The 27,864-nt window shown below is 34.2% G+C and overlaps 2 protein-coding genes across 3 annotated transcripts in view; both read left to right on the forward strand.

Annotated features, from left to right (window-relative positions):
• LOC115447967 (putative fatty acyl-CoA reductase CG5065) overlaps positions 1 to 27,864 on the forward strand; it is a 41,966-nt gene that overhangs the window by 1,608 nt on the left and 12,494 nt on the right. The window contains exons 1-7 of one of the 2 annotated variants that reach the window (XM_030175268.2): positions 13,799 to 13,902; positions 14,740 to 14,939; positions 15,749 to 16,057; positions 16,410 to 16,605; positions 17,618 to 17,816; positions 18,166 to 18,405; positions 19,871 to 20,128. In XM_030175268.2, the coding sequence (XP_030031128.2) occupies positions 14,742 to 14,939; positions 15,749 to 16,057; positions 16,410 to 16,605; positions 17,618 to 17,816; positions 18,166 to 18,405; positions 19,871 to 20,128 (1,400 nt within the window). In that variant the 5' untranslated portion in view covers positions 13,799 to 13,902; positions 14,740 to 14,741. Of the gene's footprint in view, positions 1 to 13,798; positions 13,903 to 14,739; positions 14,940 to 15,748; positions 16,058 to 16,409; positions 16,606 to 17,617; positions 17,817 to 18,165; positions 18,406 to 19,870; positions 20,129 to 27,864 lie in introns of those variants that run through there. The other variant, XM_030175267.2, reaches the window with a different exon arrangement.
• The window catches only part of LOC115455175 (RNA-directed DNA polymerase from mobile element jockey), a gene marked incomplete in the record, with an annotated part of 17,300 nt that continues 11,351 nt past the window's right edge, over positions 21,916 to 27,864 (forward strand). The window contains 1 exon segment of the mRNA XM_037444048.1: positions 21,916 to 23,095. Within this exon segment, the coding sequence (XP_037299945.1) occupies positions 21,928 to 23,095 (1,168 nt within the window).

Here is a 27,864-nt window from a genome sequence, read left to right on the forward strand (position 1 = left end):
TTGGTTGTTATAAATAACCTCTACTTAACAATATCTGGAAAGTTACTAACTAGACAGTATATCCAAGCTTTCAGGTACAAGTCTGAGACGAACGGCAGACCGCAGCCGCAGGCCGCAAACTGCAAGCGAAACTACTGGTCTCTATGAATTCTTATGGAAATTATTCCGAGCATTGCGACATTGTCGCGTGCGGCCGTGGCGCGTGGCTGTATCCGACAGCAGCACCAGCGATGACGTGAACCGCAAAGCATCCAAACTATCCATAGAACCCGTACTAAAATGAAAGTAGCGAAAGATGAATCACATTTGAATATCAAATAATATACAAAATTTACTAAAAAAAAGTGAAACAATGAATACTTCAATAGCTTTTATTTATTTTAAAAGATTCATAATATGAAATGTTAGTTTGGAATTGGTTAAAATAACGCGTCAAAATTAAAATTATGCTCTATTCAAATGTAATTTTTCGAAATATTACATTAACCATATTTAATTCGATTGCTAATGTATCTTATGTAATGGAAAAAAATATGGAAACGACTTTAACCTATAGTCGCGACATGCGCGGCTTGCAGTCTGTGTCGGAGTAGAAGCGACTGCGACTGCAGGCAAAAACGTGGTCGACTGCAACTACAAGCTGCAATACAAGCAGCGGGTGCGGTCTATGCGTTGTTCCGGACTTGTACCTATCAGTTTTGTCAATCAAATCAAATCAAATGTCTTGACCGGGACAGGGCCACAGTAATATTACGAACAACCGACATAATAAAGTAGTAATATGAGCTGTTGCGTTTCATATGGTTCATAAATTTGTCAATACCGAGTCAAAGTACAACATCAATTTATTTTCTTTAAAGATGAGCAAACATTCTGAATTATTATGATATTTTAAGAAAGGTGATGATAACTTCAGTCGATTTTCAGTATTCTGCTCTATACTAAAAAGTAATAACCAAAATTCATAGAAGTCCGAAATTCACTTAGTCATCGATATTATCGTGTTTTGTCTAGTTAGACAGAGTCGTGTTATAGACAAGATTTACTTCCTAAACATATGCATCACATTAGTCGCTTTCCAAATAGTACGCGTAGTTGTTGGGTAATCTGTCTTGTAATTAATTTGACCTTTAATTTTGTAGTAAAAGGTAAACATCGGTTTGCTCAGATTGATGTTTATTTATGAGGTCTAAGTATATATTAATAGTTCCTTTACAAACTGCTTCCTGTCTAAAAAGTACTTAATCTTATGAAGAATATGACAAGAATTTTGTATTATAATACCTCGGTTTTGTCCATTGTAACACTATATACTTATAGTGGAAATTGGAATCGTGTATAAAAGCATGAGCAAAGCCTCCAATGGGCGAGTACCAGAGCCTGCAATATAGTAGAGGCGAGCTGCTTACAATATACCGCTCAACAATAACGTGGTTTTTAAACACTGAAACACGGGCGAGTATCACTGTCAACGACAAATATTTAATACCTGTGGTAAAATAATGCCGACGACTATATATTTCCATTATCATTAACAAAGTAAATGGGCCACCTAAAACCAACAGCGATGCAGATTTATGGTTGTCGGATATATTTCACATTTGGTTGAGGATTGTCGTGTTGCTTATAAGATGCCGATTATAAAATTTAAAATATATGTGAAAAATATTATGGCTTCCTGTTCTAAGCAGGATTAATACTTTAAAATTCTAAGCTAACAATTATTGTGTCAGTGCACAACTGGAGGCCACATAAATACTTAATTATTACCGCAGAGCTCTATATACATGTTACTCGATTTTCATATGGACCTTTTTCGCATGTTTGAAATTATTATTTTGTTCTTAATAGGCGTATCGTTACCTATACATGTAATAAAACAATAGAAACCCATGTGCTCGAACATTAAAATAAAAGGTATAGGAAAAAATGGGGGAATTAAGAAGAGTAATAGAAAAGAAATAAACGAATGTTTAAATGCTTTTATACCTGTCTATTTTTTTGTTCTAAGCTCACATTTCTAAAATAGATTTTCATGTAATTTACACAGGTGGACAGAATATTAGATTTGTTTGGTTAAAATCAAATATCGAGAAAAGGTTTTATGACATTGGCATTAGTATTTTGATATATTCAAAATATATAACACGAATATATTCAAAGTTCTAAAATAAAATATATTTACCTGGCACTCCCAGAAAAGTCTACCGAATGTGCATTGTGAATAAGTCTGAATTTTGAACACGAGAACTGAGATAGATTATAATACTATAATAAATTGTTCATTCACTCTTCTGCCTAATCACGTAGTGATTCGTTTACCATATTATTACTTGGAAAGTCCATATAGTCTAGACTGTCTAGAAAGCTATTTAGTCTGGAGAATGTTGTCAAAAACCTCGTAACTCAAAAACAAATATGGGCTAGTGTACCGAATGTTAATTGCAAATATACAATATTTGTATAATAATTTTAAAACCGTTGAGTAATTTAAAGAGCTCCTTAACCTTTCAAGTAATGCTTCTATTTTTTTTAAGACTGCTTGTTACGTGACAGTGTGAAAGTAAATAAAACGAAATACTTACATAATTTATATATTTAATAGTACGCTTGTAGAACTAATTAGATTTATTCCAACACGATTTTTAGATGTGATGCAGATATAAAAGTTCTTCCTTGAAAAACAACAATACGGTTCACAGTTACATAATTGATTCTGAAGTTACGAACATAACGTAGATCTTACTATCAATATAATATGAGTTCAATGAAACGACAAAGATTTTTTATAATCCCCTGAGTTATTAATGTTCAAACGAGCTATTGGAGCATGACGTGACAAAAGTCCTATAACGCGGTAGTGTAGAACCAAAAACGGAAGTAACGCCTTCCACACGGCACTGCACTCGTTACGATGTCTGTCAAACCGAACACAATATTACAAGACAGACATGATAGTAATCGGAAGGATTCTGACATACGTGATACAAGAATCCTGCTATCTAGAAAGATTCAAATTACCCACAGTTGTATGAATTTGTTGGTAAATTCTTATTACGGTTTCGGCGATTCTTCTTGAGGAATATTACTTGAAGTAATAAAAAATTGGACAACTAATAATTTCTATTGAATTGTTCCCGAGCATTTATTTCTTGTTTTCTATTCACGATTGTAGAAGAAACGATTGTAGACACTCTGGATATAGCTTCTCATATTTTATTGTACTTCCGTTGCTCCAACTTGACCAAGCGTCTCACCATTCTCAACATAGATACCATTTCTCCTTAATTCTTAACATTTCAGTATCATGTGTCAGTACCATGCTTTTTAATATTTCCCCGTGACTTTTGAAGTGGCGTATTTATCAATACTCGTATGCACCCCAAGCAGTTATCGTGAATAGACTTGTATTACGCTGTATTGAAATCGTATCTTATCACAGACGTACCTATTGTTTTAATAAGCCTGATGCCAGATGTCTATGCTGTTAGTATAGATTGATTATAATATACTTAATATGCCATCCCATATGCCTGGATAGTGTGGTTAAATATCCCATCTCTTATTTTAAGTTATGATATATTTGATAGCGTTTTTAATGGCAAAGGAACCACACGATACTCGCGTTAGCCTCGGAAAACTTTTTGTTTTCAATTTTTGTGTAATATCTGTCCCATATGTTAGGCGAAACTTTTAAAGTAAAAATAAAAAAAGGAAAATTTAGAAATAAAAAGGCCCTGAAAACATAGGATGTGTGAGATTATGTGTTGAGTTTATGCAATAAATGTTGTTTAACAGGTTACTTATCTTGCCACATTTCAGGGGGCAGGGCATTGTAGTATTGTTGTTACAGAGGTTTTTTTGACTTATCGCCTACTCACTTCAATTCATTCTGGTAAATCCAATGCAAACCTAAGGATTTAAAATCTCATGCAAGACCAAAAAGACGACTACATATTATCACTCTCCTAATAGAAAATTGCAAATAAAATGACTAAGCTAATTTGTATTAAATTAATCAAGATGACAATAGTATCTCATTTTTGATTCGAAGTTCTAGCTGAAGTTGCAGTTGTTTGGTGTTTAGTCATGCTGTTAAACAGAAGATACTATAATAACTTTTTATCTTGTCGAAATATAAGAAGACCTTGTACCCACAATTGAACAGCTTTTTTTTCTGACATAGGTACATCTAGCTTATGCTCAATAAATTACATGGCGTATCTACTCAATATTTACTCATTATCTTTTTAGGATTAAAAAGTGCTATGAATATCATAATCCAAAGTCGAAGCATCTAATAAATCCAAAAGATTTTAAATTATAGTAAATTGAACATTCCTTAAAAATTATAAAGCATTAATGGTTTGATTTGGATGCGAATTTTTGTTTATTAAGTTCAAAGCCTATTGTTGAATAACAAGTTTTTACAAAAGATATTGCGGATGCTGTATATATAAAGTATATTTAATATTGACAAAAAGAATGATATGTATATTGTATAATGTAACATATAAGCATAATATCGAGGGTAATGATAGCTGCATAGTAGGTATTCGTTAAAGCCCTTGAGGATTGATGACGAAGAATTTCCGTATCTGGTAGGTCGAACCTTCGTGGACGTGGCCTACTATAAATACTGTACTTTATTTTAACATTCTCTAGAAATGTATGTGACGGACCCATCTGCCCGACCACTGGATACTGATAAGGAGTAACGTCAATTATTGATTATAATCGAAAGTTATGGGGAATCTTTTACGATTCATAAAAAAAATATATTCTCAGTACATTCCTACCTTTCATAAATTATAATTAAAATTAAACTATTTTACGAATTTTGTCGCGGTTTTAATATTTTACTTTTCTCCCGAAGTTTCGAAGACTTTGCAGCCTTCATGGTCACGGGGGGGACTGAACCGCGATAAAATTCGTAAAATTGTTTAATTTAAATGTCTAACATTCGCGTAAACTTAAGAAATTATTATTTGTGTATTTCCATAAATTTTTCGACCGCAAAAACTTCATATAACTGCACTGTATGGCTCAAAGAGCATCAAATAGCAAATGAACACATTTTTACTGAGGTTTGATGATTCCAAATTTATTTATTTTTATACAGAATATAGGTAAATCGCTTATTCTTATCTGGTTCTGCGTTTTGGAAAATCGAAATGAGCGATGTTTAATGGAAGAATATTTTCACTAACAGCCTGTTATGAATTTAAAAGAACATGATTTTGTAATACCGGCCTTTTATGTGTATTGGAGGCATATTTTGGAATATTCTTTGTAAGTACCTACTATGTACACATTTAAATTACCTTTCAATTACTTCGTGATGTCTAAACATCTTATAATTATATATAGCATATAGTCATATAAACTAAACCGTTTATTCTGAAAATATAGCCGCATTCTCTCTTTTTTACTCAAAAATTGTTCACCACGGGGATAATTGTGTCCGGAAATCATTAGTTACACATTTTGATGATGTTTTCTAGTATAACCACGAGGAAAAGTTTCTAAACAATTTCGAAGCAATTTATTTCGTATTAATATCAAAATGGTTCCAAGTGTATAAAGAAGATCACGTTGTAAGTGTCTATATGCGTTTTTAATGAGACTTCTTTTTGGATGACGGTAATCTTTATAAGGCAACGGCGTGTCCATGGCTCAGAGAAAACAATGACAATAAAACCACGATCGTGCCTTAATTGGTCAGTTTTGTTACCTCTATCATAAGCCCACATTTTATAGTATAAATAACATTTCACGAGAATCTGTTTATAAAAATGATAGTACGAAATATCTTGACCATTGTTTCAAAGGCATGGATGGCAAGAAGTTAGCCTCTTAACATTCATAAGTGAAAATTATTATTATTTATTGCACATTAAATAAAATATAATTAATATTTCATGTGGACATGTCGGCTAAGCCCTAAAATAAATTCACGCTTTACCCTTCAACTTATGCCATGTACGCAGACGTCTACTTTTTTCGTTGTTATCGGGTATTGGTTGTTTCGGACGTTGGTGAGAACCGGTTTCTAACTTTACGCGTTCTATCAAATGTTTATTTGTTTGTAATAAAATTGGACATAAGTGTGAAGCAATACTAACGAGAGTAGAACCTCCTATCATGCAAGAACAATCTAATAGATTATACAGTGCTACAGTGATTAGTTCAAATTATTTTTGGCTACATTTTAACCGAGTTAAAAACTTTAGCTTCAATGCTTACTGGTGGTAGGTCTCTCATATGTGACAGTCCGCCGGGTAGGTACCATCGCAATGACTATTTCTGCCGCCAACAACAGTATGTAGTCATTGTTTTTCCGGTTTGAAGGACATTGTACCCAATGTGACTTCTGGACATAATAAGACTTAACATCTCATGTCTCAGCATGGCGAGCGCAGTGGAATGCCAAACAATACTTTGTAATTCAAGGTGTTGGATGGTGTTTCTACTGTTTATGGGCGGTCATATCGCTTACCATCAAGCGAAGGGCAAGCTCGTCTCGTCATACAAAACAATAAAAAAGTGATATTAACGAAATGTTACTTATAAGTACATACTACCTATTTAGACACATGAATTTGATTACATGAAAGTCTTTCTAATTGCCATGCCTCTATGCATTTATCTCCAGTGTACGGTTTATGTTATACAAACCTCACATTGTACCGCCCCGTCTATCTACTTGGAGTTACGCGAGCGGGTCTGCATTTTACATTACCGAGTAATTTTCACTGTATCTATGTATTCGCATCAGTTCACTATCGCCCTCGTACGATAAAAATACTTACATTAAACTTTTTAACAATAAGGTACAGGACTCATTTTTGTTCTTTACTATTATCAAATATTTACATAATATAAATTATAAAACAGAAGGAATTATTAAAATCCGGTAAGAAATCAACAAGTTATAAGTCTTTGAATTTCGGTGGAAGGGATAATTAACAAGAAACAGAAAAGAGACGAAATATCCACATGTGACGTCATCGGGAATTACGACGCGTGCGAAAAGAAGAGATGAAGCGTTACCCCCCATCGCGCCCACTTCTGCACATTACAATATTTTAAATATGAATTACTCGCTCATTTTTTAACCAATTGTTATGCAGTTTTCGCAGGAGTGCTTCTTTTTCATATAACCATTACATATAGAATAATGTACAAAATCAAGCATAGGCCGGTCCCCTATTCATCATTGGGAACTCAAATAACCAACGTGACCGTCAATTAATCGTTCTTGCCTTAAACTCAACATCAACTACATCAAAGGATTTTGTGGCACACAATACACATTATACATACAGTGCACCCAAAAAGACCTTCTATTCGACTATTTCTCATGTAATCAATCGATGATATAAGTACTTAGTACCTATATCAAGTAGCTAAAAATGCATGTGAATAGTTTGCGGCGGTTGGGGACCTGCCCGCAGATAGAAGGGAGACAATTGAAAACTCAGGGTAATTACGTGGTACGAGCTTTATTTTTACACCTCCGCGTTACACTCGGTACTGGTTGCTGGTGTTATGCAACAAGAGTCACTGGCCTGGGGAACTCCGATCCAAGCGAACGGCACGTAGATGTTGCACGTGGCTGGCTCCGGCGGCAGCTCGCCGGGCAGTTGGAAGGTCACGTAGGTGAGCAGGGTGTGCACGTGGTCGGGGTTAGCTCCCGCGAAGTTGGTTGTGTGCACGTGGTCGGCTCCGGCGACAGCTCGCCGGCAGTCGGTCGGGGTCAGCACACCCGACGATGGTGGTGCGCAGCTGGACGTGGTCGGGAGGCAGCTCTCCCGTCCGTCTGCTGTCCGTGATAGTGCACCGTACAAGCACACGTGGTAGCACCGTAAAGAAGAAGGCACGCCGTATACGAAGAAGGCTCGCCGTAAAGAAGAACCTGGAATCAGAATCCACCAGGTCGGAATGCAAGCTAGGCTTACATTCCGCGCCAGCGACTCGTGACAGCTCACAAGCCCTGATGCCCAGAATACATGATTAGCGGTTAGTGAATTGGCACACTCACCCTAGCGGGAACAACGACGTGTGTGAATATGTAGTGCCACGGCCAAAGATAATGGCTCAAAAAGGCTGCGGGTCGCGTTGCACGCCTATTTATGCAGGCGCCATTCGGACGTACGTCAATGCAATGACAATTCATTGCAATGATGATGCTCATTGGTAGTTCTAATTGCGAGGGTGTTAATCATTCACATTATAACCACAGACTATTTAGAAAGACAATAGTAACGTTGACAGAGTATATATATTAGTATAATTGGTAACGTTACAAGTTCCATTAAACCCCAGCTTGACGCGCGTGCAGCGCAGTCGTCGCACTGTTTTGAGACACCTCAGAATAACAATTTAAGCGGGGACACACCATAACATTTAAGCATCGTAAACAAGTGGTCCAGTAATTGCGGTAATTTTAAGAGCCTTAACGGTAGATGCCAATAAAATATACCTACTTACACATTAATTCTTTTTCGGCAAAACTAATTTGTTTCTCTACTCATAAATAACTCCATTCGTACCTCGATACGTGAAAGGTGTGTCGATGAGCAATACAACAATTAACGTAATTTACCAATTTTCTTAAAAAAATAATTCTTTTATTGTACATGGTTAATTTTAAAACTTTTACGTGTTAATTAAATTGTAAAATTACTTAATTTGACAATAAGCTTTCTTTTCTAATCAAAATGTATTGCACATTTAGAGGATTGTAAACTTAATCATTTTTTGCAGTTAGATTATTATTCAAAACTTGGATGTTTTATTGGAGTTGACGAAATTTGATTATATTGTATAATCGGCATTATCATTGCAATTTACTTTATATAAACAAACAAGTTTTGAATAGATAGAACAGAATAACGGAGTAAATTCAATGCGCAAGATGGCCCTTGCGCATACTTCCATTGTCCGAAACTACTTTCCAAATAATGAATTATGATATACATATTATAGGATAGAAATCTACACCAACCATGACGGCCATCCACCTCTGTAGATGACCGCTAATGATTTAGGACCCCTTCACATTAATATATTATGTTCAACATAGCTTCATGCGCATTTTACGTTATTTGTGTACAGTGTGCCTAATCACCAGTAGGTATAATATCAGAAATATACAAATTTCAATCTATTTCAATTAACTCTATTGTATTTGATAGAATTCCATAACATAGGATGTAATTCGGTGAAAATCTTAGTTACTGTGTATCATTACACCATATCTAATATAGTTTTGTATTTAAAAGGTGGAGAAAGAGTTATTAGAACAATTTCTATTAGACTCGCGCTCAAAATAAAAAATAAAATAAAACACCTTGAATTACAAAAAAAAAGAAGCGGGTAGTTGTAATTAATACTTTACGAGACAAATAAAATAATAAACCAGTCCTCAATAGACCATCCGTATGATTGCTTACTGCAGTCTCAGATGCGGTTTTACACCAGTAAATACACTTCCTAACTCACTGTTAGTATTAACATTATATTTATACTATAAATATAATAAAGTTATACTATTCGATCCCGACACAAGACAAGGAAATCTATAATAATCTAAATATAAATCTACGATAAGTATGTAAGGCTTCGCACTTCAACCCCATTAAATAAACGGTGACAATTACCGACTTACAAGTTTATTACGGTATAGCTAAGCATAAAAAAATATTTAAAATCCAACTGGATGTCATTGAATGGAATGTGTAACATACGATCATGCAAACGCTCATATACGATTATGCAACGAAAAGCGTGTTAGACGCGTGGACGTAAAGACGTACCTCATGTACTTGTGCACTGTATTGCTACTTGTTAATGTAATTGAGTGAACACAATAAATTACCACATGAATTTTGATTCTCATGGTCACACACTCAGTTTTGGTGCGAAAATATTACGTATTCACAGAATAGTAATATTTTTTGCACCAAACTGTAAATACTGTAATGCCATTTGGGATATCAGTCCGTTCGTTAGTGTACAGTTAATAATTATTTCATTTACATACATATTAATAAACATTAGCCATTTCCATTTCACAAAACTCCGATTCTTTTTACTGCTCATGAAAGAGGCAAAAAATCATTTGATGCATCTTAGCATAATTGTATTGTAATTATTACTTAAGACTTAAATTAAAACAGAATTATTTTTTTCTATTAATTTGCCGTAAATATTCTAAATCAATGATTAACCTAATGAACGCTTTGCTTAGATCGTCGGTTAAATGTTCTCTAACTTCTAAGATCTTTCCTATATTAGGGTATAACAAACGCCGCTGTTGGAACTCCTATAGATAAGATAAATTATTAATGATTTCTTATGTTTACGCGAATGTTAGACATTGAAAATAAAAGTATTAAACGGATTTTTTCGCTGTTTTTATGTTATTATTTTCTCCCGACGTTTCGAAGACTTTGCAGCCTTCATGGTCACGGGGGGACTGAGGTGTCTTCATCCGTAAAGTCAAAGTTACAATAAATAAATATAAATTATTAATAAAGATAAATTATTTATTAACGCCGAGCACTGTAATTCATGGAGTCTCAGTAATTTTTTAAGTTGTTTTAAATAAGTTAATTAATCAAAATTAAGATCCAATGTCCCCCGGATAGAACGGTGGGCTTCCACAGTAACTCACCATTTCATTAAATATTAGTGATAAATGTATCCGTAGTTAGAAATAAATTATGGTCCTCTTCTGTACGTAGCGGAGCGGAAAAAAAACAAAATAGGAAGACAAAAATGAATGTTCAGCTGAAAAAAATTAACTGTCATAAGCAAGTACTTGGTTACAATACTAGATGGTAAAAATCGAAAAGAGCAGCCATTCCGTCTAGACTTAAGAAGGCCCTTTACGTATGCATTCACGTTTATTATATATAAGAAAAGATTTAGAGTACGTACACAACAAATAAGTGACAATAAGTCAAGGTAGACAAGGCCTTAGTTGGGGGTCGCGACTCTATATTATTAAAGACTATGGCATGACTGTTACATAAATATTAAGTATCTAGAAAGAAATCCTTCGCTGGTGAACACAGTAAACTAACTATAGGTAATTACGACTTTAATTGTTTCTAAATTTAAATTAATAAATATTACTTTGTTAAAGTAAAGTAATCTGATTTTCGAAAGTCTACATTTGTACGATATTTGAATTACGAATAATATGTACAAACAACAATTTATGGATATGTCCAACCGGAAAAGTTAATTTTAAAATAATAAAACGTCAAAAGCTATTATAGACAGGATCGAAATGTAATCTTTACAGAAAAATTTAAATTTCTTTTCTAGAAATCTAGACTATCAATATAATTATTTTAGGTTTATTTCTAATAATCAACCTTTGAATTGCTTCGATCAATAAGAAGAGAAAGTGGTGCTGTGATATTTCACTGGCCGCAGTCTTGAACTGCTTTCACTGCCAAAATAGTAATAACGATGTAAAAGACGCTAAGCCGGCGCTCGAACGATGCAATTCAATTTGAATTTGTCTGTTCATTGATAATGACGGAACCAAACATTGATGATCATCGATTTGATGATGTAATATGTATGTATTTATAATTTATATCCTATTTGGTTTTTGAGTATCTATTGTACTATATAAATTTAGTATGTTATGTATAAGCACATACTATTCATAATGACGTAACTTATGATTAGCATGTAAATAAAAACGCCCAGACGAATTGTTTATGAACACGTTTTATAGCTTTTATATTGGTACTAAATATTAACATATCGCGCCCATACCCCGAACGGATTGGCAGATACTTGTTAATGAGATTTTCATCCCATAATGTAATAGAGTAAATTAAATCCAGTCTCAAACTAATCAAACGTATTTTTGTAATTGAAATTATAAGGATTTTTTCGGCACGATAGCTTCTGCATTCCTTGTCTCATAATCAAAGGTTAAATGCATTGCAACTTGATCATTGAAACCTGTCACATTTTTGGTATTATTTTATAAAGTAGGTGAAAGTAAAATTTTGGTCAAACAGTAGATGCATCGGGATGGTAATATTATTATACCTACTTGTTAATATATGTATAATATAATATTTTACATAAAGACGTAGCGCTCGACAGGATTTTATTAATTCGACGCATAGGTATACAGGGTAATTTGTTAGACACTAATACCCTATTCCAAAAAAAACGCTAGGAGAAATATTTGTTAACAGTCAATTTAGGATACAAATCAGAATTAAAAGACATGCAGTATATGATCTTTATGGAAATTGAATTAATCGTTTGTTTGTTCATCACAATCGTTATAACAATACACATTAGCTACGCAATCAATTATTGGTAAAATTTTACACGTAACTCGATAAGATACAAATTTGTGGGGTACGGTATTTAACTACATAAGTTCAGACTTCACAAATAAGTCTGCTGTTCGATCCATAGACACGGTTATTACAACTCTATCAGAAATGATAACTTTGTAATAGTAAACTCGCTTTTTTGTTGGTAAAGTGTATATTTACGGTTTCTAATTTTTTTGTCCTTTACATAGTTTGTATGACAAAGCTTCTTAACAAAATTCATGAGTCTATGTTACTGGGAAGTACCCTGTGGTTCCCTTATGACATCGCAAAATAAGCAACATACCATATTTTGATCGCATTGACTTACAAGTTTGATCTATCCACAACTGAGTGACCGTAGCACCGAGTATTTAATATAATTTTCAACTTGATAGCTCAACGTGTTCCCGAGAAAAAGGGTCTTGACAAACGGACAAAAAGTGATCCTATAAGGGTTCCTTTTGAGCTACAGAACCCTAATTATCTTTTCTTGTACATCAATTAAGTTATTATTGAACTTTCTATTTTTTTCCACTAAAGTATTAAAATAATCAGTGATGCCCAATTTATTAATATTACAGTTCCATAAGTATTGTTAATGCACTAACAGCCTTCAAGGCAAGTAACAGTCATTAGGTGGGAGACGGAGGTTGTAAGAATATAAAACCCCACCTCATAGATTTAGTTTCGATGCACTTGACCTATGATAAAGGTGAAGACGTTGAGCAGAAAAAAAAGTATGGATTTTTTTAGAAAAATACTTCTTATTCACCTGATCGCAAGAGTTAAGACATCTCAATACTATAAGAAATGCAACATCAAGCTGCACCTTACTTTTTATGAGACATTGATTTGATAAACAGTCGGCCTCTTCATATTGTACACAAACTTAACAACATGATTCAACCACTTCTACTTTAAAGGCACCTTAGCTACATACAGCCTTTGATAAATTTACATTTTGCCTGCGACCCTTCTCTCCCAAGAGACCTTTCCCGCAGTAATAGTTCAAATATATACTTTTCCAGATCAACATGTAGCCTAAGTACGATCCAAATGTTATTTCAACATGTATATCAAATTTCTACTCAATGCATCGGCAATTTTTGCGGATACTTTTATAAACATTTACTGCTAGTCTGTAGAACATGCATTGCGTTAGGTGACTTAAGCATTACCTAGTCTGAATAAAGAATATAGTCAGGACTAGTCTTGACAAATCTCTATCAGTATCTAACAGTTATCTAAGTTGTTCAACTACTTAGTTGCCAATTCTATTATTAAATAAAAATTAGAACATAACCTTAAGTAAATAAAAATGAAATGTGTTCAACCTTCACAAACTCGAATTGGTTGGGCAACGTTTCTAGTGTGTGGGGGTGTTACGTAAAAACTAAAATAACAAATTCATCGTTGACCAACATTAAGTTGCAGTAGCTAACATAGTGTTGGGTTAGTAGAGTTTTGTAGAAAGCGTGACGTTAATGTAAATATAACTTAATAGTTGTTAATCATGGTTTTGCCTTTACAGAATTGGGTACGAACAAACATTTTATAGAGTAGATTATAAGTTCATTCCTACCAAATTTTCACAAAAGCAATGCCACAAAAATTTAAAAGATAGACAGAGATTCTTGAATTTATAATATCATGATTGGTTGTGAATAAGCAAAAAAAAAGCAGAATAGTACTATGTAATATATAATGTATATAATATTTAATAATGCAATGTGAACTTACAAATCTGTATCACCACATTTGTAATGCAAATAAAACATGTTAAATGCAGAACATATTGATTTGCACCCAATAAGGCTCGATGAATCACAAGTAAGATTATTGAAGTCTAGACGTTAATTTAAAACAACAAAATAATTTCATAGTAGATATGGAATCCTAAAAATTATAACATTGTTTAAAGAAAACTCAAAAAAATTGTAAATCTGGAATTGGTATAATATTAATTAAGTATATTCCTACTTGTTTTATCCGCGCCTACTTAAGCTAGAGTAACGAAAGATATAGATCAGTAAAAACAACAAGGCCTCCATGGAAACATCTCGGAAAATTTCAAACAAAAGTGCCGTTAATTCTAAACTCTCTTTTTTGAAATTTTTAAACATTTGCTATACTTTTCACACAAATCTTCTCCTGACAATAACGAATGCATAAAAGAAAGATTTATCCAATTTGGTGCTGTCGTCTGGAAGTTATGCAAAACAAACATTTCGGTGACTCATTTTTATTTATATAAATAAAGATACCTAAGGTCTAGTTGTTGGGTGAATTCCTGAATTTAGTGTAGAAATAAAGTCTTTACGGCTTTTTAGTGAACAGTTATTGCCTCAATTATAACTTTTAATTATCTTTTCAGAAATGGCGTCCGCCAGATCGGTGAGAGAATTTTATAAAGATCGAAACGTCTTAGTGACAGGTGGTTCTGGTTTTATGGGTAAAGTTCTCATTGAAAAGCTGCTGTATTCCGTTCCCGATATCGGCTACATTTACATCCTCATGAGACCTAAGAGAGGGAAGTCAGTTACTGAAAGACTCGAAGACATGCAGCGACTACCGGTATGACTGACTAATTTGTAATTATCTGCTTTACATATACACTTACCCGTATTGACAACTCAATAAAAAGTAGAGACGTGGTAGAGATCGAATCCAAAATAGCGATAAATAGCAAAAAATACTCAAATTACCTAATTCCCCTATTTTACCTTACATATAATATTTAAATTTAAAGGCGTTTTGCACATGAATTATATAAAATATATTTAATTACATTTCTCTAAGTTGTCTTATATTAGGCCGGTATTTTTGCAAAAATCCATACTCTATTATTATTGCACCCTGTTTTATATCTATACATACGGAAGAATTTTTAAGGTGGCATAAACGTAAAGAAAGGGGTTTAGGAATATTTGGAATATCCAAAAATATACATTTATATTTCCCTCAAAGGGGGATAACATCAGGCTTTGGTAGTGCTCTCAAGTGGCAGGTGGTAAAAATTAAGACAAATAATCATACCTGCAAAAGCTTGAAGGTGTGTGTCCGCGCTCAAACAACGAAGTCTTTTAGGAACAGGTTGAAGATTTGTTGCAGTTAATTAGAACCTTGATCTCGACTGCAATAAGTCCCTTGCCTTATCTAAATTCAAATGTCTTATCGTTAATTTGATTAATTTTCAATGAATGCAATTAAACTACACTATGTGGTTTCAAAAAAAAATATTTTATTTCTAACAGCATTTATCGTCATATCAAAAAGGACTTATGACCAATGTACCTACTCTACCGTAGGCGGGTATCGTAGGGCATTCATATCACAATTACTCTACATAGTACTGATGTATAACACGAGCCTTTAAATTTTAGCTATTTCATAGAATAAAAAATGAAAAACCCAACGCTTTTAAAAAACTGAAAGTATTACAAGGTGATGTGGTGTTTGAGGACTTCGGCTTGCCGGAATCAGTCATAGAAAATATAAGCAACGAAGTATCTGTGGTGTTCCACTTTGCTGCTACCTTAAGGCTTGAGGCTCCTCTAAAAGACAATGTGAATATGAACACTGCTGGCACTCTAAGAACACTGAATGTAGCCAGGAAATTAAAAAACCTGGCCATTTTTGTCCACCTATCTACTGCTTTCTGTTATCCTGACTATGAGGTGTTGGGAGAAAAGGTAAGATAGAAACCCTTTTTTGATTATTATTATTATATATATTTTTAAAATACTAAATTTAAATTATGTACCCATGTCAATGGGATATTCACTACATAGTAATAAAATGTGTTGGATAAACTTATGCCACTTTTAATTCCGACTTAATGCGTGACTCCCGTGGGTCTGTTGCTTATTCCTTTAATTTTTACACAGAACATTTTAACAACGCATATTTTCTGCAAGTGTCAATACTGTACAGAGGAACACGTCATTATGTCTAATGAAGGAGCTTACCTCTGCAGTTATATTGCGAAACAACCTGTTGAATGTATTTAATAATAGGTTATACTTTGTTAACATCATGTTCTAGATATACGCGGCGCCAGCACAACCTGAACAAGTGATGCAGCTTGTAAAATGGCTAGACGACAGGCAACTTGCATTAATAACACCGTCGCTTCTTGGCCCGCATCCAAACTGTTACACTTACTCGAAGCGGCTAGCGGAGAGGGTGGTAGAAGAAGCGTACAAACATCTGCCGATTGTCATCGCTCGTCCAAGCATTGGTAAAATATCTGAGTTTTCACAACACACTACCAAAAAAAAATAATTGTTATGCAATATGAAATTTATAATGGGTTTGATTTGTTGTACTCATGTCTCTTCGGTTCGCCGAAAAAACTCAAATAATTACGTTAGGAGACTAATTGATTCTAATAAGAATATATATTTGATGCGTCTTGAGGACTAGATTATAATCAAAGCGCGCCGCGTTTCGCAGCCATCCACCGCGGCATGGCAGGTCGCGCCGCGCCGCCGCGCCTCCATGCTATGACGCGATTAGCACTCGACGCGACTAATCGCTAAGGCTTAACACATATGGACATATATTTGTGATATACTTAATGTAATAGAAAATCGAACTACTATTGTGAGTCATTAATAGATATTACCTATATACGATACACGACTTAAATATTTTGTTAAGTACTATGTCATCACGTGTAGATCGTATTTTTATGACATCTGAAAATCCAGATTGTAACGCATAACTCAAATCACATCAGCCATTCTTCTATTCAATATTAATACTGAATATTCCATTCAGTAGTCAATCTAAGAGCAAAAAATTACATGACGCGAGTAAACCACAAGAATCCGCATATCGCTATTTGTAATCGAGACGTTTCCTAATACACTTAGAATACCTACCATTAAAATAATTTAAGTAAGAGTCGAAAGTATTCGTATGTTTTTTTCTCTCGTACTCGTCAGCGAATATGGGATACCAGCAGTAACGACCTATGACTATGACTTACATTATTTAGAACTTACTTATGCATTAAACTTATGCATAATTTTGTATTAGTTACTTCTTGTCCTGTATCTATAACACAAACATATATAGTAAGCAATATACACGGGACTGTAAGGCGGGAGCCTACCATTGCTGTAGGGGTAGGCAGGAGCATAACTATTGCGCCTATTGTCATTAACCCTATTCCTATCCTACCCGTGACGTAGTTGCGGATACAATTGACTGATAAATTTGCATATTATCTGAATTCATGCTTCCAGTGTGTCCTTCGCTAAAGGAGCCAGTGCCTGGATGGGTGGATAACCTAAACGGGCCAGTGGGTGTGATGCTAGGTGCGGGCAAAGGCGTTATCCGCACAATGCTGTGTGACGGCTCTCTCACTGCACAAGTGATACCAGTGGACATAGCCATCAATGCTATCATCGCCATTGGAATGCTGGAAGGAACAAGGATGGAAAAGTAAATTGAACCATTGAAAAATTTATTTATTAATAGCAGATAGGTAGGATGAGAAGCCCTGGGTTCGATGCCTAGGTCGTGAAATACATTTCTTTGTTGTTTTTGTTTAACCGTAATTGTCCCTATGATTTGCCCGAAATTGTCCTTTAGAAATCGATAACATTAGGTGAGCGGCTGGTCATTAAAATAAAGTCAGATCTTTGTAAATATGTACATTAATTTCTTAGTATTTATTAAACCGTCCTAATTTGACTTTAATTAGACTCCATTCTATTATTTATACTATGTAGTTCTGTAACCGGTTCTAAGTTGAATCATGAAGTCAACAAAAGTGTGTTGTAATTTTTAGACTTGACATTATTCCTGTTTACAACGTGAACATAGGCCATCAGAAACCGACGACATGGGGCGAAGTTCTGAATGTGGCAAAAGCATACGGAAGGAAATATCCATTGTCATGGCCCCTTTGGTATCCCAACGGAGACATAACCACCAATTACGCTTTGCACGAATTACGCCGCATTTTTTACCATTTGGTACCGGCTTATTGTATCGATTTCATCCTGTTCTTGACGGGACAAAAGCGATTGTGAGTATTATAATTGATAAACGTATAATCATATTTATGTGTGATGGTGTTCATATACTTAGTCTGGCCATAAATACTGTTACACTTAATTATAAAAAAATATTACATTTGAATTTCGAATCTGTCATTTTTATACGATTGTTCATTGTGTTTTCTCATTTTGGCGCCAATACATTGTAAAATATTTTGCGATATTAAAATGGTGTGGGGTGATAAAGAGAACCGAATCGCTGTGATAGCATTACACAAAGTAGGTATGGAGCCAAATGCAATTTTTAAAACTCTCCATACACTTGGTATTAGTAAAATGTTTGTGTACCGGGCTATTAATAGGTACAATGAGACCTCCTCTGTTTGTGACAGAAAAGATCTGGCCGTCCACGTAGTGTTCGTACGAAAAAGGTGGTCAAAGCAGTAAGGGAAAGAATTCGAAGAAATCCTGTCCGAAAGCAAAAGATTTTATCTCGGGAAATGAAGATAGCACCTAGAACCATGTCGCGTATTTTAAAAGATGACTTAGGACTTGCAGCCTATAAGAGACGCACTGGCCATTTCTTAACTGATAATTTAAAGAAGAATAGGATGGTAAAATCGAAACAACTACTGAAGCGGTACGCAAAGGGAGGTCACAGAAAAATTTTGTTTACGGATGAGAAAATTTTTACAATTGAGCAACATTTTAACAAACAAAATGACCGTATTTATGCTCAAAGCTCTAAGGAAGCTTCCCAATTAGTCGACAGAGTGCAACGTGGACATTATCCGACTTCAGTGATGGTTTGGTGGGGTGTTAGCTATGAAGGAGTGACTGAGCCATATTTTTGTGAAAAAGGTATCAAAAACATCGGCACAAGTGTATCAAGATACCATTCTTGAGAAGGTAGTTAAGCCCCTTAACATCACCATGTTCAATAACCAAGTATGGTCCTTCCAGCAAGACTCGGCGCCGGGTCATAAAGCTCGGTCCACGCAGTCTTGGTTGGAATCGAACGTTTCGGACTTCATCAGAGCTGAAGACTGGCCGTCGTCTAGTCCCGATCTTAATCCGCTGGATTATGATTTGTGGTCAGTTTTAGAGAGTACAGCTTGCTCTAAACGCCATGATAATTTGGAGTCCCTAAAACAATCTATACGATTGGCAGTGAAGAATTTTCCCATGGAAAGAGTGCGTGCTTCTATTGATAACTGGCCTCATCGTTTAAAGGACTGTATTGCAGCCAATGGAGACCACTTCGAATAAGCTTTTATATTTTTAATTGTTTTATATTTATGTATTAAACTGACACACTGTAAAAGTAATAAATGTTTTTGCAGTTAACAATTTTTCTTTTTTTCTTTATTACAATATTTATGGCAAGACTAGGTATATGGTGTTACGTTGTAGTAGCGAAATTTTGCAAGTTACTTTGAATTGAGACTGCATCATAATTCAACATAATTTATTTTGTGGTTTTAATGCTTGTAGCATGGTGAGAATACAACACCGAATTAGTCAAGGGCTAGAAGTTCTGCAGTATTTCACGACGCGTCCGTGGTCTTTCCCGTGTCCAAACTATGACAGCATTCAAGGAAACCTGAACGATGAAGAAAAGAAAATATTCAACACCGATATAAGCGACGTTGATCGTGGCGAATACATGCAAAAGTGTGTCGAAGGCGGTCGAGTGTATTGTCTAAAAGAGGACCCAAAAAATATGGCCATCAACAGATTGTACCACAACTTGTAAGTATTTCATACTTTTAGTTACGTGATCAATCGTTTGCAATTAGTCACGTTTAAATACTTATAATTGCATATTCATGAATGAGAACACGAGACTGGTACAGCTTTTGATTGCGGAGTCAGACAAAAAGTTAGACATACCTACTTTCTTAGAATAGCTTTCACGCTGATACTTACATTGTGAGCTATTCTTATTTTGGACGCTATTATCGTTTAAAAATCCGCACGTTATGCAATTGTATTGGCGCGGTCTGCATTTAAATTCCTTGATGACTCTTGGTCACGTTTACTTGATTGATAAACTTAAGTTAAGACTCGTAGATTTATTACAAGATTATACCTACTTCATACAAGTTTGAATGTTCGGAATATGGTCATCCACGCTGACTACAAATACCGCAGATAAAATCAAAGACGAAATTGTGCTGTGTCCGATATCGTTGAATCAGATATTGACACTTCCTACAATGTAACGCAACGTCGTAAACCAATGATGTCACCTAAACCTGAATCGGTCCTGCTTCCGTCTCCGTCCCGTCAAGAAATAAACAAAACACAAGCGGACGAATTGAATAACTTTGCGTCTGAATTGCGGGCCACTCAACTGGAAATGTGTCAGTTTAGAAATATGTTAGGAGAACTGACAGAAGCGCTCAATAGGTATGATGCTCGGGTTGACAAATTAGAGGCCAGAATCCAGTCACTGGAAGAGAAAATAATGGATGGGGCAGGCTTTGAAATTCGGGCACTGGAATCAACGATCGTCCAGCTGAAACAAGAAATACAAGATCGCGATCAAGCTTCGCTGAAGAACGATATTGAGATCGCAGGCATTCCAGAATTTGCTGGGGAAGGAACCACCCACATCGTACTTTCGATAGCTGCAAAAGTTGGTGTTGCTCTAGATGAACATGATATTGTGTATGCGGAGCGTGTGGGCCTATTGCGCGCTAAATTGGATGTCGAGCCGTCGCTGCGTCCGCGGCCCATCGCAGTGCGGCTAACGCGGCGCGCCCTCCGCGATTCCTTATTACGAGCGGCCCGCGTACGCCGCGGGCTCACTACTGCTGACATGGGCATCGCTGGTACTCCACGTCCCTGTTATGTAAACGAAAGGTTGACAAAATGCAATCGGCAACTGTTTCAGAAGGCGCGTGAAAGAGCAGAACGGGTTAAATGGCGATTTGTATGGACACGTGAAGGTAAAATATACTCCAGACGAGAAAATGGTACGGAACGGCAGCGTATACGCTCGGAGGAAGATCTTGAGAGGGTTTTTCGCGTTAATATGGTTAGATCTGATGATATTAAAAAGTAAAACTATTTATCATTTTTGTATTATACAGGACATGATATTGTCCCATTGCTGTTTTCTTTCGTATTCCTCGACTCGTTGTACACCTTTTAATAATTGTCATTTATTAAGTCGTTATGCTGTCCTTGTCACATGTAATTCTGTTTTATTTAAGAGTGTCTTTAAACCAAAATGGAACCAAGAAATGCACGTATACTTCTTCATAATGATGAATCATATAAAAATTGATAATAATTTTCATGTATTTAATCGTTTAGTTCTAATTACTACATGTAATTTTGTTTTATCTAAAATTATCTTTAAACCTAAACTGAGTCAAGAAATGCAAATATACTTTTCCATAATAATGAATCATGTAAGATTAACTACTGAGTTGGGATTACAATATGCTGTGGGTGTTAATTACATTTACGCAGCTAAAATATACAGTTATAGTTCTAAAATGACTCGCGATAAAACTCACATTTGAAATTAGGGCTACTTAATGCGTTCTTTAAATACTGGACGTGATGAACTCTTAGCAAGTGTGGAAAGACATAATCCAGACCTGTTAGCATTAAATGAGACTTGGATTAAGTCTGGAGAGGAGAAATTTGCTCTTAAGATTCCAGGATATATAATGAAGCATAAGCCTAGACCATTCGACATGCGAGGAGGCGGCGTAGGCTTTTATGTGAAAGAAGATATGCGAATCCGAATTAGACCTCATCCCGAATCCAATCTCGAGCAGTTATGGTTAGAATTAACTCTGCCTGGTAAAGGTCACTTAATAGTGGGCACGGCGTATAGGCCTGAATCAGTTTCCATATGTACTGCAATCGATGCACCGAGTGAATCCCTGAATACTTTCTCTCATTATAGGTATATTTTTTTACTGACTGATTTTAATGTGGATCTCTTGCAGCCACAAACAACATCTGCCAGAGAAATAATAAATTTTTGTACTCAGAGAGGACTAGAGAACATAGTACATGAACCTACTAGGATAGTCGAAGGATCTAACTCTCTTCTCGACCTAATAATTACAGACTGCCCTAGGCTATGCAAAGTAGTAAGTGTCTTACATAACCCCGCACTTAGTGATCACGCCATGGTATTATCTGAGTTTAATATTAAAAAGCCTAAAGAAAAACCTCAATATATACTTAGGCGATCAATAAACTCTATAAACGAAGAATTATTTCTAGGTAAACTACATAATTTACCATGGTTCCGAATATTACAGCTATCGAATGTTGACGATAAAGTGCAATTATTTAACAAAATGATATTAAATCTTTACGACCTATACGCTCCAGTTAAACGTATAAAAAAGCAGACCAAATCTACACCATGGATAACTAACATGGTTAAATTTATGATGGCATTTCGGGACTCAGCTCTGAACAGAGCACGCACCTCCGGCAAGGATACGCACAAAGAGTATTACAAAAGTCTTCGGAATATGGTAAATAGCAGTGTTGAAAGAGAAAAGAGTGCATATTTTAATTTCTATATAAATAATAATAAAGACAAGCCTAAACAAATGTGGAATCATCTGAAACGTACTTGTTCGTTGGATAACAGTGTAAAAAATCTAACAGCACCTGAGAACCTTAATGACCCGAATAAAATTAATAATTTCTTTCTAGACGTGCCTGGAGGAGGTAATGTGTGTTAATAAAACCACTATGACGGATCACTGTTATTTAATTTGATATCTTAAACATAAACTTAAAGAACTACATTATTGTGGCTGCTCGCCGGCAGCCCGTGACAGGAAGAAGGAAGTGGAGGCGTGTTGCCACAAAACAAATTAAATTACATATTAACAAATGTTACCCTAAACAAATATAAATGTACCCATTCAACATGCCTCCTTACATTTATATTTTAACTAAATCATATCATACACTACTCATATCAAGTATTTTAAATTAAAACAATAGCTCTATAAACATTACCTTCAGTATAACATATTAATTGTAACTTATTTTTTTTTTTTTTTTTTTATATTACAATTATCATCTTTTAATTAAACAATTTAAACCAATATTTATCTCAACATAATATCCATCTGAAAGATAAATTACTTTTACAACAACTTTAACATATCTCTAAATTTATTAAATTTATTACTTCCCAATGGTTTTGTTAAAATGTCAGCTATATTTTGATCAGATGCAATTTTTATAACATCAATTAAACCAATTTTAACACTTTCATGAACAAAATGATAATGAACTTCAATATGTTTTGAATTTTTGTGAAATTTCCGTATTTAGCAATAATTTGAGCTCCAATATTATCTTCATATATTTTACAGGTGTACAATCTTTCTGACAAATCTCATTAATTAAACAAACTATAAATTTAATTTCAGTAACAGCTTCTGACAGCGCAATGTATTCAGCAAATGTAGATGACTTTGTTACACAATTCTGTTTCTTTGATTTCCAAAATATTACATTCCCAAACAGTCTAATTACAAATCCTGTTGTTGATTTCCTACTGACAATATCTCCTGCAAAATCTGCATCTACATAACAATCTAACATATCAGAATTTATATTCATGTTATAAATTAATTCTATATGTTTTGTTAAGTAAAGATATTTAAGTACTCGCAAAGCATATTTAAAATGTGTCTCATTATAGCAATTTTGGAATCTACTCAAATAATTAACACTGAACGATATATCTGGTCTTGTACCTGAACTAATATATAAAAGTGCTCCAATTAAATTTCTATATTTTACATTCTCATTAATATTATTACAGTTTTCTAGTTTAAGATTTACTTCCATTGGTGTAGTATATAACTTTGTATTTATTATATTATAACGCTTAGCTAATGATTCTATATATGATTCCTGACTCAGTGTCATGGTCTTATTCTTTTATAATCATAATCAATATGAATTCCAATGTATTCTATAACTTTACCCATATCCTTCATAGTAAATTTACTTAACAGTTTGTTTATAATATTACTCATTACCTTTTCATCTTTACAACATATTAACAAATCATCAACATATAACAAAATGTATACACTCACATTAGTATCCAATTTAAAATATAAACAAAAGTCATATTTACTTCTCTGAAATCCAAGACTAGTTAAAAACTTATTGACACATTCATACCAAGCCCGAGGGCTTTCTTTTAAACCATATAATGTTTTATTTAATTTATAAACTCTATCAGTGCCATCATCATAACCAATTGGCTGCTTTACATAAACTTCAGATAAAATTTTTACCATTTAAAAAAGCAGTTTCAACATCCATCTGATGTATATTAAGATTATTTTGACAACAATAAGACAATAACAATTTTAAAGTTTGCATTTTAGCAACGGGTGAATATATATCATCAATAAAATCTTTTTGTTGAAAACCTCTTACTACTAACCTAGCTTTAAATTTATTTTCGGCTTTCTTTCTGTATATCCATTTCACATCTAAAGGCTGTTTGTCTGCTGGTTTACTTACAAGTCTCCAGGTCTCATTTTTGCCAAACTGTTCATCTCACGATTCATAGCCTCAGTCCATTCTTTTGCTTCATCGCTAGTTATTGCCTCCTGAAAATTATCTGGAATCATAGCATCACAATAGTTAACAGTTATACAATAATAACCAAATTCTTCATCAAACCGAGTTGGTGGCTTGATTTTACGCCGATTTCTTGTTTCAATTACTTTATTATCATCATAACTTTCATTTGTTTCAGCATTCAAATCTTCATTAATTTTCTCATTATTTTCTTCTGCATTAGTCTCTTTCTTCTCTTCTATAATTTTCTCTTCCAATTTATTCGGCTGGCTATTACTTTTATCATTTTTCTCTTCTCTATTACCAATACACATTACATCATCTTCAATTATATCACAATGTCTTGCTACAACTATTCTATTGTTTATTAATACTCTATATCCAACATCTGTATAGCCCATTAGTATGCCAAGCTCGGCTTTCCTGTCCCATTTACATTTTCTCTTTTCCTCTGGTGTTCTAACAAATACTTTACTTCCATATATCCTTAAATTTTCAATGCTTGGCCTTTGTTTGAAAAATATCTCATAAGGCGTCTTCCTTTCTATAGTGCCATTTGTTAATGTTCTATTCTTTAAATAAGCTCGCGGCCATAACCACTTCAGGCCAAAATCTTTTATGCACTTTTGCCTCTGCCAAAGACATCTTGACATATCCATTATTGATCTATTGAACCTCTCTGCTGTGCCATTTAATTCATGCACATATGGCGGACAAGATTTAATCATTATTCCCTTTGATCTTGCAAAGTCAAACACTCTTTTATTAATGTATTCCTTTCCATTATCACATCTCAATTCTTTAATATTTTTCCCAGTTAAATTTTGTATCTCATTAACATACTGCATTAAACAATTATATACTTTATCTTTTGACGGAATACAATAAACTTTTGCCAACTTACTATAGTCATCTATAAAACTTAAGAAATATTTTTCACCATTAAAAACCGGTAGTTCTGTGTGGCCCATTTAAATCTGTGTGTACAATTTCTAATATATCCTGTGCTCGTTTTCTATTATTTTTAAATGGCAAGTTATGCATTTTATTTTCAATACATATAGCACATTTCATGTACTTACATTCAATCTCCTTTGGTAATCCTTTCAATAATTCACTTGTACACATAGTATTCAAATTGTTAAAGTTTATATGACCAAGCATCCTATGTAATTTCTCCTTCACTGTCATACTTGATTTCTTCACTAAATTAGCATGTAATGTACTTGCATTTATATAACCTTTTAATTTATACAGTCTATCTTCTTTCACTGCTATAGCTATAATAGTTCCATAGACGTTATATATTTTTGATTGTCGCCCCTGGAAACAATTTTATGATTGTCTGTAATCTTTGAATAGCTCAATAAATTTGCTTTCATCTCTTTGACATAGAAAACATTGTTCAAAACAACTTCAGACTTTTTCCATAGACCATAAAATAAGTTTGTATTTTTCCGACCTTTGTAGCTTCTAATATTCTTCCATCACCAACTTTTACTTTAATAGGTTGTTGTAATATTTCACATGAATGATAGTACTCATCAGTATTAATTATATGATCTGTACAACCACTATCTAATAACCAAGTTAAGTGGCCAGACTGCTCAATATTATATATTTTACTTGAAGTTGAAACATTATTATTCTCAATAGTTGCAAGGAAATTATTACCACCACTCTCATTACTGGATTTATTATTATAAGTTCTTCCTCTAATATTTCTTGAATTATAATATGATCCACGTTGATGTCCACGATTATTATTAAATCTAATAAATCCATTTCCTCTACCACTGTTAACATTTCTGTGTCGACAATCTCTTTGCATGTGGCCAGGTTTTCCACAGGTAAAACATTTAAAGTTTTTATTAGGTGATGCAGAACTACTAGTGTGAGCTTTAAAAACATTTGAGTTGTCGCGTGATGGTTCATTACATTTTTCAGGTTCTTTATCCAATGATTTTAACATAATTTTACTTTTCAAATAATCTACAGTTCTGTCTTTTTCTGGTAAAACGTCTATTAGATCTCCAATATGACTGTAATTACGAGGTAAGGCCTTTAACATATAATTTAATTTTTCTTGTTCACTTACCGTCGCGCCGGCTTGTTTTAACTGATTTATTGATTTCTCAAAGTCGTCAAAAATACACTTACTTGCGAATAGTTCGATAATTTTATTGCTTCTACATTGTTGCGACATATAATCTGTAGTGCCGATGATTTCTGCAGGTACATTTCATCAAATTTTGCCAATATTTTGCATGCGGAATCTAAGTCGCATATATATTCGAGTTGCTTGTTGCTTATTGCACTATAAATGTAGTTCGTTGCCTGGATATCCATCTCTTCCCACTTTGCAACATCATCCGAATCATTTTTGATTCGTATGGCAGCTTCTTTACATTTCTTAAACTCCAAAAACTTAAGTATACGTATTTTCCAGCTACTATAATCCGATCCGTCGAATATTGGAATAACTGCGTCATTGCATTTAGTAAACGCCATTTTTGCTTATTGCATATATAGCACGTTTCCACTTTATTTGCGAAAATATCTTCTTTTCTTCTTTGTATTTGCAGGCAACCACGCTCTGCTACCATGTTAATAAAACCACTATGACGGATCACTGTTATTTAATTTGATATCTTAAACATAAACTTAAAGAACTACATTATTGTGGCTGCTCGCCGGCAGCCCGTGACAGGAAGAAGGAAGTGGAGGCGTGTTGCCACAAAAACAAATTAAATTACATATTAACAAATGTTACCCTAAACAAATATAAATGTACCCATTCAACAATGTGAGAAGAAAACATATGGATTTCTTTTCCTGTAACAAATTTTCAGAAAAGAGTTTTCTATTTAAAAATGACAACAGAA

This window comes from Manduca sexta, chromosome 27 (genome assembly GCF_014839805.1).
Source record: "Manduca sexta isolate Smith_Timp_Sample1 chromosome 27, JHU_Msex_v1.0, whole genome shotgun sequence".
Lineage (NCBI taxonomy): Eukaryota > Metazoa > Arthropoda > Insecta > Lepidoptera > Sphingidae > Manduca > Manduca sexta.